The sequence below is a fragment of the Hypanus sabinus genome, chromosome 13 (assembly GCF_030144855.1).
Source record: "Hypanus sabinus isolate sHypSab1 chromosome 13, sHypSab1.hap1, whole genome shotgun sequence".
Lineage (NCBI taxonomy): Eukaryota > Metazoa > Chordata > Chondrichthyes > Myliobatiformes > Dasyatidae > Hypanus > Hypanus sabinus.
The window spans coordinates 67492533-67505747 of record NC_082718.1 but is presented as its reverse complement, the minus strand read 5'-3'; the positions used below and the strand labels follow the sequence as shown (position 1 = coordinate 67505747).

Here is a 13215-nt window from a genome sequence, read left to right as displayed (position 1 = left end):
GATGTTGAATCCGTTTAGAAAAAAATTAACAGTCTGACTTCTCACTAGGTTAGAGGTCTTGCAGCCTATCAATCTGTGCAAAGGATTTGCCCGCCCCCAACATTCTCTCACCACTCCCCTGCACTAAGGGCCAACTACAGAAACCAGTTATGCTACCAACCAACACATCTTTGGGAATTCGTAGGTACTGGTGGAACCAGGGGAAACCCATGTGCCCTCTGGGAACATGTGCAGACACCACACAGACAGTGCCTGAGGTCAGGATCAAACCTGACTGCTGAAGCTGTGAGGCAGCAGCATCAACTACTCATTTCCCTTCATTCCATCTTCTTGGAGCTTCATCTCTGCTTTCTGTTGGAATTGACTTTTTATCCACCAGTAATTGGGATTCACTTTGTTTGCCCCTGCCTGATTTTAAAACCAGTGCTATTATACCACTGCACTACATTCTGATAACTATTTTGCTGGTGGTGTGTGCAGCTATATTGTATTTTGCCAATAACAAAGCAGTACACCTGCAGTGTCTTGAATTTTTAGACCAGAGGTCTATCAGTAGCTTGTTCTGTTTATTAATTCTGCTACATCGATTTTATTTTTTCTTTTGCTGGTCAGTAACTTCTAAGAATGCTCAAAAGCAGCTTGGGAGAAGGTGCAGTGTATGATTCTGTAAGCATCTGAGCTCTGTTCCCTTGTTCCCCTAAACCAGCAATCCAGAGGGATCCAACAATGTTGCTTTCTGTTTTAGTTACAGATTCAAGTATGGCTGAAGGGGAGTCGCAGGTCCAGATGGGCAGATTTATTTCTTTCTTGCAGGTATGTCCATTCAGTTGTCCATTCAGTTGTTTCAGAAGATCATGAGTATTTATGATGGGTCTTGTGTGGGGGAAGAGAATGACAGTGGAACAGATGGACACTTTGCAGCAACAAATGTAATACCAGGATAGTATGTTTGCTCTCTGGTCCCAAAAAAGAACATAACTAAGTTTCTCCAGATGTACCAGGGTAGGGAGGGGGAAGTGTGGGCTGGTGCTAAGGATAACATTGATGAACCTTGTTGATTACAATGACATGGGCAGAAGGGTGTGTGTGTGTGGTCCTTCAGGTAAGCTGTGGGAATTTAAAGCACACTACCGTAAAACTCCAATAATATACTGTCTGACTGTTCGGCATGTGGCTCATGAAATCTTTTCTATGCTCCTTTTTTACTTGCATGGTTCACTGAAAATATATTGTCCTGCTGTGTAACATCTGGAAAGAAGTGCATGGCAGCTAATAGTCCAGAAAATCTGCTAGTCCGGCACCAATGAAGTCCTGAATTTGCTGAATTATTCATTTATTTGGCAATATAGCACAGTAACAGTTTCTTCTGGCCCAACGAGCCCATGTGACCAAATAACCTACTGACCCATACCATATGTCTTTAGAATTGAACCAGTGTCGCTGCTGCTATAATGTTATTATTGTTATTTGGATTATTATGGTTTTACTGAAGCACTTTTGATGGCTTGCATTTTGGTATCCAAATACCACAGAGCATAAGATGGTGGGTGGTGGATTTGAACAGAAGTGTAGATGGAAGGGTTGTGGGGGCTGTATATTCCTGGGCTGTTGAAATTGGCACTGTGCAAGGTTCAGCTTTAACCACTCCAACTGATTGCATTGCAGTTGGTCAATTGGTGAAGGTTTGTTAGATGGGTATGAGAATGAACTCAATTACTTCAGAATGCTGGGAAGGAGATTTGCATGTGGAAGGTAGGGAAATAACAAATAGAAAGGGAACAGCAGAGGAAATTGAAGCTAGTCAGTGCTCACTCGTATACACTTTATCATCAACCAGAGCATAAAGCTAAAAGCTAAACGCTGATAGATGTTGTTGAAATTACAACATGTAAGATCAAAGTAGAAGCACTTGTTTGCCACATCTTTTCCAAGGTATCAGGTCCTCTTTGCCACATTACAGGAAGGATGAGGTAGCTCAAGGGAAGGTTGGAGCAGGGAAAATGGATTTAGCTGGAATTTCTTCTGTTGAAACAGAAGACTGCCATACTCAACATTTAAAAAGTGGTGATGAGGAAGGCTTTATTTTCCAGAACAGGTCAGCGATGTAGATATATGAAAATGGTAGGGTTGGGGGAGTGGAAATGTTTTTTTTCCTCTCTAGTATAGTAGGGATCTAGCTTGTTATAATTAGGGTAAATGAGTTAGTGAATAGAAGAGTTTGAAGAAGTAACTAAAATAAATTGTTCCCACTTTTAGGAGTTGTCTTGTTTTACTGCAAGGTGTTACGAGGTGATAACAAATATTGTTCAACAGCTGTCTTCACTCTACACCAGCAGTAAGTAAGTAAATTTCCATTGTATTGTAAACCATTGGAGGAACTGATGAGAGAAGAATTTAGAAACAGCCCTATTATTACTCTGTGCTGAGGAATATTGGTATGGGGGAAATTAAATAACACCCTCATGCTATAACAATTGGACAGCCTATAAATTATTATAATTCCCATCACTGATGGGTATTTCAATTTCCCAAATCAGCCGTTCTGAGATCCACAAGCAGAACTGTACCATACGAAATGAGAGGTGACTTAACAATTAACCAGGAATGAGAGAAATAAAATTTTCTTAAAATCAAGATGATCTAAAAGTATGCAATCACAAAAAAATGTAGATTATTCTTCAACAGAAAGGAGATCCTCCTTGTAGTTAATGTTTATCTTTTTTCTCAACTTCTACATTGAATTCTGCATCCTGAATGCTGTGTGATCCTCAGACAAGTAGTGAGGTGTGGACCATTTAGCTCTGGGTCTTTGACCAGAGTTTAGGCCAAGTTTCTGTTTGTTGTGAATTCTTTTAATTTTTTATTCCCTCTTTTTATTGTAGAAATGTAGTCATATCCATTATAAATAAACTTGTATTACTTTTTTCTTTCCCTTAGGACTGCTCCAAAAGTCATAGAAACAACAGGGGTTCACTTCCAGGTAAGCCATCGTTCCTTTTCAAACTATGTTTAAAAGACTTATTAACTTGGTCTATGTTATTTTAAAGTACTTCACTATGGTCTGTGTCAAAGCATTGTTAAGAGATGAAGTAATGCTACCAACTGTACAAATATTGTTACAGACTGTGTATGAACACCTAGGGGAATTGCTGACTGTTCTCCTCACTTTGGATGAAATAATCGAGAATCATGTCACTTTGAAGGACCACTGGATCACATACAAAAGGTTAGAATGTACTAAGTGCAAAAGGTTTCACTTGAAGATTGCATTTGTTTGCTAACTAATTTAGTGTTGCAGGCATGGTTTTGTCTTTTGCATGGTATAATTCTCACCTGAAGTAGGTATTGAAGAAGTATGTGCATTTTCTAGAAGGTGCAAGAACAACTCAGGCAGGTTATTGTCATGCATGACTACCATTTGGTTCATGGTGCTGAGCTGGTAAATGGGTAGAAGGATCAAAGAGGAACCCAACTTTGCAACTGCTAAATTTAAAAACATGGAACAACATCACTGTGAAAATGTTCATTTCAGAGATTAATAATGAAGTAAGGAAACATAATATTTAAGAATTTTAACTGGAGCTGATGAGAATTTGGATTGTGGAGATGTTTCCTTTTGTGGGGGAGCAGAGGATCAGAGAGCAGAGCCTCAGAATAGAAAGATGTCCTTCAGAACAGAGATGAGAGAAATTTTTTTTAGATAGGTGGTGAGTCTGTGGAATCCATTGCCACAGATGGCTGTGGAGGCCAATCCACTGGTACCCATATGAGATGAAAATTGATGCAGTGGATTCTGGTTAATTGGGCCACTGGTTAATCAGGATAGACATATATTTGGACAACTCTTAAAGAACAAAAACTAAACCAAGAATATAGCTGGATTCCCTTCATTTAATGGGGGCCAACATACCAGTTAATTGAGGCAGGAGACTGTTGCCCAACAATTTCTAAGTAGCATCAGTCATGTGCACTTGCATGGCTATTAGACACTACACTGTGCTTAGAGCGATCATTTTAAAAAATAGTAACAATTGCAGTTATTTTTGTCACTGATAGTTGGCAGGAAATAAACAATAGGACAATTCAGAAACAAAAAAATCTGCAGATGCTGGAAATCCAAACAACACGCACAAAATGCTGCCTGGCCTGCTGAGTTTCTCCAGCATTTTGTGTGCGTTGATAGGATAATTTGGGACTGTTTTGGTCACTGCTGTTTCTTGCATTCAGGTTTGGAAATGCCAGAAACAGCTGGGAGTGAAAGTTAAATGATTTTACTACTTCAACTTAGAAATTACGAAGTTATCACAACTGAATGTTACAATAAAAAATGAAGATTTGAAAGATGCAATCATCTAAAGCGTTGTATGAAGGCAGCCCTTTATCTGCACTTGGTATCTGTGTTGATTTGGTTCATTTACAGTCAATCACGGCAGATAAATTCCTCCATCAATAACTATTAGACACTAATCCAGTTTTAAAGTATTATGGAAGTACGTCTTTGGGCTGAGGGAGGAAACACACACATTCCACGGGGAGGACGTACAGACTTCTTATTGACAAGCAGGATTTGAACTCTGGAGCACTCAGAGCTGTAATAGTTGCTAACCGCTACACTACCGTGACACCCTTGACCAGAATCCACTGTATTTAAAGTAAAGATTGATAGGTTCTTGATTAGTAAGGGTGTAAAAAGTGACAGGAAGAAGGGAGAGGAATGGAGTTGAGAGGGATAATCAGTCATGGTGGAGCATATCAATGAGCTGAGCGGTTTAATTCTGCTCCCGTGTCTTATGGTGTTATGATAACATTTTTGAATGGGGGGTGGAGAGAGCAGAAACAGGAGTAAAAGAAGAGCCAAAAGGTAAGTCTTTAAGAGGACAAAAGGGTGAAATATTCAAATGGAAAAGGCAATGGCAATGAGGTAGGAAATTAAGTAGCAGAATCATCATCTGAGTCAATCCAGGAGTCAAGAGACTGCTATATGTGGGCTCTCTGAAACAGGACCATGCACTTGCTACATATCATTACCAACAACTGTAAATAAAATGTTATAAACAAAGAAGAAAAAACTGGGAAAACAGTCATTGCAATTGGCTTCTTTATTTTGTGACCATTCAGTTAATTATATATTTTGGATTTTTGGCTCCTCTGTTTTGGTAGTTGAATATTGGTTTTACTACTGCTAGACAGTTGCAAGTGTAGCTCTGGTTCCTCAGTGCATTCCCAGAAAGGAGTGCACAGGCTATGTTGCTGGGTTCTTATTTGCATTTTTGAAATTTCTCTGAGGATCAGATGTAATCATTTTAAGAAAGTCGTCCTCACTTATTGCCGGTATTTAAAGTAGGTTGCACTGTTAAATATGATGCACTATATTTAAAAGCTGTTACAAGTGTGTTTCTGATATTTAGGTTACTGAAATCAGTCCATCACAATCCATTGAAATTTGGAATGGTTGAGGAAAAACTGAAACCATTTGAAAAGTTACTGTTAAAACTGGAGCAGCAGTTGCTAAGTAGGAGGATTTTTCAGGTTAGTGTATTTCTATACCACAGCAAACCTTTAAACTGCAGGAAATCTATTTTATTGTGAGCATGGTAATGTAATAATTAGCAATAGAGCATTCTGCCACTGATGACAAGGTGATGTTTGACATACTGCTGTGTAGAGAATTGAAATATTTCACTATAAAATGTTACCATATAACCATATAACTATTACAGCATGGAAACAGGCCATCTTGGCCCTTCTAGTCCGTGCTGAACACTTACTCTCACCTAGTCCCACTGACCCGCACTCAGCCCATAACCCTCCATTCCTTTCCTGTCCATATACCCATCCAATTTTGCTTTAAATGACAATACCGAACCTGCCTCTACCACTTCTACTGGAAGCTCGTTCCACACAGCTACCACTCTCTGAGTAAAGAAATTCCCCCTCATGTTACCCTTGAACTTTTGCCCCCTAAGTCTCAACTCATGTCCTCTTGTTTGAATCTCCAATGTTCTATATGAATCCACTTTAATCTTTCATTGTTTCTATAACATGGAGTCAATCTTTTATCTCAAGTTTCTTGTCCTGCCGTGCCTTTGAACTTGCACTTTTAATAATTGATCTGCAGTGAAACAAATTATCTTCCAGATCTTTTTCTATGTATAGCAATAACAGTTTATATATTTTATGTAGTTCATTCAAATGGTACATAAACTTGCAAAATAGCTTCACATAAGAGGAGTGTCTTGATCTCAAAATTTGGTACTTGTCTTAGAGTACAACATTCTGTTTCATTTATTGTACAGGCCTGTGTTGAACAACAGTTTGACAAAATAAACGAACCAACCTCTGTCTCAAAAAATAGCACATTTGCAGAAGAATTTGCCCACAATATTCGCACTATTTTCAGCAATGTGGAATCAAAGCTTGGTAAGATTGCTTGCTTCATTGTACATGGTAGTCTCTTTGAATGTGTAACTGGTTACTGAATGCTGTGGTCTGAAGCCAAATTTGATTATTCTAATTTTATATTTTATTTAATCATGATGATCATGTTCCAACCCTATATCCTCCAGCATTTGAGCACCGATCTTCACCCCTGTAATTTATCCCATGATTTATCTGCTATCCATCTGCAGCAAATATATTTTATAAATACTCATTTATCCATGCATTACCTCTGGGTTTGACTATTCTAATTCAATGCTGGTTGACCTGCCATTTTTTTCATCAAACCTGAGGTCTCTAAAACAGCCTATATCCTACTTCTGATTCATATGACCATAGAATATAGAAACACAATTAGGCCATTTGGCCCAACAAGTCTATACTGTCATCTGATACTAGCTTATTTCCCCCTCAATCCTATTCTCTCCATATAAAAATACATATCAATGCTGTGCACGCTGAATTAGATTTCTCCAACCATATTGAAAATTCTCACCATCCTTTTCAGATTGTTCCATGGATATACCCTGACTTGCTTGTAACCTCCTTCAACCCAACCATGTGTGTAAAATTCTGGTCTGTTACCAGTGCCCAGTTAAATTGTTATACCATTGCCAGTCATGCCTGGAGCTGTGTAAGGCTTGAGTTGACTTTCAAACCTCAGTCCCTTTAACCCACCTATTTAAATGGTATCTTAAAACTTCCTCTTTCACACCCCTTTTATTGACCTTCTCTGATATCTCCTTTTGTGCCACATTTGGTTCTATCAGTGGTCTTATATAATATATTGAAATGCAATATTTTGCTACATTAACTGCTTGTACAATTGGATGTTTCTTCATTGTTTCTAGTCCTGATATTTGGAGGAACAAAATCATAATCAGCAAAATGCACTTAGGATTCGGCAAGTCTGCATTGTCAGTGCTATGTGCAACTTATTAATCTGTTGTATTCAATTTATTACTGTACCTTTGGATATTGGCCTTAATTTTCAAACAGGTAGGCAATCCCAAATGTAAAATTTGGGATTCAGAACACATATTAAATAGTGACCTTGGGTGTACGTTTTCCCCACAACTAAACTGGCATTCCAGTTTCCTCCCTGTTGGTTGGGAGGTTAACTGGCCAAAGCAAAATAGCCCTGGTGTAATGGGGGATGGGGGCAGTAGAATCAGGGAAGGAGTGGTTGTGAATGCAGGAGGAAAATTGGGATTAGTGTAAATACGTCTTGATGAGCATCATGGCCGTGCCGTGGGGAGAGAGCCTGTTTCTAGGCTGCATTATTCAGATTCTACGTATTTGTCATGTTTGATTCTGTGTTCTGTGCTGAATTAATCTGTGATTGAATCTTTCACTATTGTAAGTTTTCTTCTTGTATTTGCATCAGGAGAGCCTTCAGAGATTGATCAGCGAGAAAAATATACCAGCATTTGTGCACTGTTTGTGTTACACTTCCAGATTTTCCGGACATTAGATAAAAAATTGTACAAATCATTGCTAGATGTTTGCAAAAAGGTAAGCAGTAAGTATGTGCTATTATTAGAATGTTGTCAGGTATAATCAGATGTTGTTATTAGACTGTTGACCTTACTGCTTGGCTTATTCCAGGTACCTGCCATCACACTTGCAGCCAATATTATCTGGTACGCTGACCAGTTCTTGATGGATAAAATGGCATCAGCGGTAAAGGCGACTGAGAAAAAAAATCTGCAATCTATTAAAGTCCAGAGAGAAACCTTCCTACAACAGAAGACCCAGACTCTGTCCAAGTAGGTCTAAGTCCATTGTAGTTGCTGCATATTGTGTGTATATATAAGCAAGGGTAAAATGGAGATTTCACAGCCAGCAAGTTTCCAGTTGTGTTGCCTAAAAACATGCTTCTGTGGGCAAGCCAGTTCCAATCCAAGCTTGAAATCCATCCTGGATCCATGCATCTTTATCTTCTGAATCAACCTGCCTTGAGACCCTTTGTCAAATGCCTTAAAGTCCAAGTAGATAATATCCACTGCTGTACACTCTTTTACACCTCAACAAAAGCTCGTTTGTAAGACATTACCTGCCCTGCACAAAGCCATACTGGCTGTTTCTAAGAAGCATATGTACCACTTCATACAAGAATGATCTCACGAAGGAACTGATGGCATAATGGCCAAGTTTGCAGGTAGTACGAAGATGGGTGGAGGGACTTGTGGTGTTGCAAAGGCAGGACTTGGACAGGCTGAGAGAGTGCGCAAAAATTGACAGATGGAATACTGTGTATGTAAGTGTGAGGTTATGTACTTTGATAGGAAGAAAAAAGTTGTGGACTTTTTTCCTTTATGGGGGTGGAATTCGGAAATTGTAGTTATTGTTCAGGATTCCTTCAAAGTTAACTTGCAGGTTGAGTCGATAGTAAGAAAGCCATTGCAGTGTTGGCATTGATTTTAAAAGGCTTATATATAAAAGCAATGATATACTGCTGCAATTTTATAAAATGTTGAGCAGACCACATTTGAAATAATCATGAGGAATTTTGGGCCCCGTATTTAAGGAACAATGTACAGCTCTGGGGAAGAGTCCAGAGCAGGCTCACAAGAATGATCACAGGAATGAAAAGCATAATGTATGAAAGGTGTTTGATGTCCCTGCACCTTTACTTGATGAAATTCAGAAGGATGAGAGGATACTTCCTTGAAACCTACTGAATACAGAAAGGACTTGGTAGAGTAGACCAGTGGTCCCCAAACACCGGGCTGCAAAGCATGTGCTATCAGGCCGCGAGGAAACGATATGATTTGGCGGTATGAAATGATATGCTGCACCTTTCCTCATCCCCTGTCATACCTACTGTTGAACTTGAAGGCATGCGAGGTCCACAAGAATATTGTTAATATTAAACAGGTCCGCGGTACAAAGAAGCTTGGTGACCACTGGAGTAGACATTGAGTGGATCTTCCCATTAGTAGGAAAATTTAGGATCCGAGGGCATCCCTTTAAAACTGAGATGAGGAGAAATTTGTTCAGCAAGAGGATGGTGAATCTGTGGAAAATATTGCCACAGGGTGGTGAAGACCAAGTCAATGGTGTATTTAAGAAAGAGATTGATAGGTTCTTGATCGGTAAGGGAGTTGACATTTGACAACAATGCAGGAGAAGTAGGTAGAAAAAAGTCGACCATGTTTAAACAGCAGATCGTATTCAATGAGCCAAATGACTTGATTCTGTTCCTCTGTCTTATGGAGTATCAGTACTCTCAGTTAAATTAGAATATCCAACAAGAGAGTCATATTTGGTTGAGGAGAAAATGATTGAACTTGCTAAAACATTTGAAAGAAATAAATCCAAGTTTTAAATTTGGATAAAGTGAAGATTGGAGATAAAGCAGCAATTAAGCACATTGGGCTGGTCATGCCTATTAGCAGGAAAGTGGAGAAAAGTTCACAAGGGTTCAAGAGGGTACAAAACCAGTGCAGTCCTTCACTACCTTTAGGGTTAAGCAACTTTGTGCAAGAAAGGCTCTTGTCAAAACTGCTTCATTGTAGTTAGCTTCAGATGTTAATGAATGTGAGTCAATCAGCTATGATCTAACTGCACAAAGGAAAAGGTTTTGTGGGCCTAAGTGTCCTTGAGATGCTGTGCACAGCCGAACAGCTTGTACACACTGGATAACTGAAGGGAATAGTTTATGTGTATAGAGGACAGTAGAATTATAGGCACTACTTTTGCTGGTTTAATCTTTTCTAATTTTTAATCAAATAAAATTATTATTTTGTAGAGATGTGCAGTCATATTACTTGTTTATAAGTTCATGGATGATGAAAATGGAATCCATCCTGTCCAAAGTGCAGAACCTGGAGAACTTTGCTGAAGATCTGTCCAGCAGATGTAACATTTTTATACAGGTGAGACTTTAAAACCTGCTAATGTCTTGACTGCTCAAAGTCGAGATCATGGATGTGGTTGGTGTAGAAAAAATAAGATTTTTATCAAGAGTTTGGATTTCTTAAATCATGTAATATTCCAATTTTTGGCAGCATGTCAAAAGAGTGCCTGTTAATAGTATACAAATTGAAGAGTGCCTGTTGATAGTATACAAATTGTCCAGCAATCTGTGGCAAGGAAGCGGTACCCTGTAACTACAATGGCCTCATGCTGCTGGATCATTTAATTTCATTCTTTAATTTCCTTGTCTGTCTGTGCAGTTGGTGTAACTGCATTAAACTATTAATATTGAGCTTGAAGAATAATATTTTTTGTAAATACCCCTTTAGTTAATCAGACTTGCCAAAATTAAAGAGCTTGTAAAATTTTGGGATCATTTGCCTTCAGCCAGTTTGTTATAAGTTGTTAAAAATTGCCGTTTTTGTTTTATTTACTGTTGTCCTTTCTGCCTTTCCTTTAACCTTATCCTTATATGTAGCTGAATTAACTCACACTCAATCCTTCATTCTATAATTCTTAAGTTGTTAAAGAAGGTCCCATTTCTGTCCTCAGCTCTCTTGATATTCAGTCGTCTTGAGCAAAATTTTCTGATAAGATGCAGGAAAAGTCTAACTGAGATTGTGGGCTACTATATTAATATGTTTGCCTTGATGTAGTTTGCAGCTGATTGTAAATAAATAGACTATTATCTTGTGGATAACTAAATGTAATTGAACTCCTTTTGTCTTTAGGGTATTCTGTATGCAAACAGTCTCAGTAACATTGTCCGAACAACAATGAACCTACACATGTCAATGCAGAAACCCTTGACCAAAACGTCAGTGAAAGCACTGTGCAGACTTGTGGAACTTCTAAAGGTCAGGCTTTAAAAATTCACCCTCCTTGGGTTCTTCACCTGTTGGTGAGAATTGTCCATAAATTGGGATAGATTGGATAGACTGGGTTTGATCTCACTGGGTTAGCGGAGATAGAAGTATAACTTTGTAAAGGTTTATAAAATTATGAAGAGCATATATAGAATAGATACTCTGGGGAACTCCCATTCACTACCACCAACCTCATAGTTCCCACACCCTGCACCTCCCATTTCTACAAAGATCCACAAACCTGTATGTCCAGGTAGACATATTGTTTCAGCTTGTTCCTGCCCCACGGAACTCATATCGGCATACCTCGACTCTGTTTTATCCCCCCAGTTCAGTCTTCCCACCTACATCAATGGGATGTCACATGGTCTGGATCTTTGCAATGATTTCAGGTTCCCTGGCCCCTATCTTATTTTCACTATGGATGTTCAGTTCCTGTACATCTCCATCCCCCACCAGGAAGGCCTCAAAACTTCTTATTTTCCTGGACACCAGACCTAACCAGTTCCACTCCATCACCACTCACCTCCATCTAGCGGAACGTCCTCACTCTAAATTATTTCTCCTTTGGCTCCTCCCACTTCCTTCAAACAAAAGGTGTTGCCATGGGCACTCTCATGGGTACCAGATATGCCTGCCTGTTTGTCCGCTATGTGCAACAGTCTGTGTTCCAAGCCTACTCTAGTGACTGTACTGCACTTTTCCTACACTACATCAATGACTGCATTGGTGCTGCTTCCTGCACCCGTGCTGAACTTGATTTCATCAACTTTGCCTCCAACTTCCACCCTGCCCTCAAATTCACCTGGTCCATTTCCGACACCTCCCTTCCCTTTCTCAATCTCACTATCTCTATCTCTGGAGACAGCTTATCCACCAATGTCTGTTATAAACCCACGGACTGTCACAGCTGTCTGGACTATACCTTGTCCTTCCCTGTTACTTGTAAAAAAAAGCGCGCCATCCCCTTCTCTTAATTGCTCCGTCTTCTCTGCGTCTGCTGTCAGGATTAGGCTTTTCATTCTAGAACGAAGGAGATGTCCTCCTTTTTCGAAGAAAGGGGCTTCCTTTCCTCTACTGCTGCCCTCAACCACATCTCTTCCATTTCACGCACATCTGCTCTTACCCCATCCTCCTACTGCCCTACCAGGGATAAGATTCCTCTTGTCCTCACCTACCACCCCACCAACCCCCGCATCCTGCACATGATTCTCCAAAACTTCTGCCACCTCCAGCAGGATCCCACCACCAAGCACATCTTTCCCTACCCCCACCCCTACTTTCTGCTTTCCACAGGGATCGCTTGCTACAAGACTCCCTTGTCCTTCGTCCCTCCCCACTGATCTCCCTCCTGACATTTATCCTTGCAAGTGGAACAAGTGCAACAAGTGCCCCTACACCATCTCCCTCAGGGCCCTAAACAGTCCTTCCAGGTGAGGCGACACTTCACCTGTTGGGGTCATTTATTGTGTTTGGTGCTCTCGGTATGGCCTCCTGTTTATCGGTGAGATCCAGTGTAGATTGGGAGACCGCTTCGCCGAGCATCTACTGTCAGTCCACCAGAAAAAGTAGGATGTCCCAGTGACCACCCATTTTAATTCCACTTCCCATTTGGATATGTCCATCCATGGCTTCCTCTGCTGTCGTAATGAGGTCATACTTAGGTTGGAGGAGCAACACCTTGTATTCCATTTAGGTAGCCTCTAGCCTGATGGCATGAACAGCAGCTTCTCAAACTTCCAGTAATGTCCCTCACCTCCCCTCCTTCACCATTCCCCATCCCCTTCTCCCCACCCCACCTTATCTCCTTGCCCACCCATTGCCTCCCTCTGATGCTCCTCCCCACTTTTTCTTTCTTCCATGGCCTTCTGTCTCTTTCACCAATCAGCTTCCCAGCTCTTTACTTCATCTCTTTTCCCTCCAGTTTTCACCTATCGCCTGGCGTTTCTCTCTCCCCTCCCCCTCACCTTTTAAATCTACTGGAGCTTTT

At 40.2% G+C, this 13215-nt stretch overlaps 1 protein-coding gene across 3 annotated transcripts in view; it reads left to right on the top strand.

The window, feature by feature from the left end:
- The window catches only part of washc4 (WASH complex subunit 4), a 134384-nt gene that overhangs the window by 63951 nt on the left and 57218 nt on the right, over window positions 1-13215 (top strand). For all 3 annotated transcript variants that reach the window (XM_059987841.1, XM_059987843.1, XM_059987842.1), the window contains exons 6-15: window positions 746-813; window positions 2257-2339; window positions 2938-2980; window positions 3123-3226; window positions 5409-5529; window positions 6297-6420; window positions 7826-7953; window positions 8047-8207; window positions 10193-10319; window positions 11091-11216. In XM_059987841.1, the coding sequence (XP_059843824.1) occupies window positions 746-813; window positions 2257-2339; window positions 2938-2980; window positions 3123-3226; window positions 5409-5529; window positions 6297-6420; window positions 7826-7953; window positions 8047-8207; window positions 10193-10319; window positions 11091-11216 (1085 nt within the window). The remainder of the gene's footprint in view (window positions 1-745; window positions 814-2256; window positions 2340-2937; window positions 2981-3122; window positions 3227-5408; window positions 5530-6296; window positions 6421-7825; window positions 7954-8046; window positions 8208-10192; window positions 10320-11090; window positions 11217-13215) is intronic.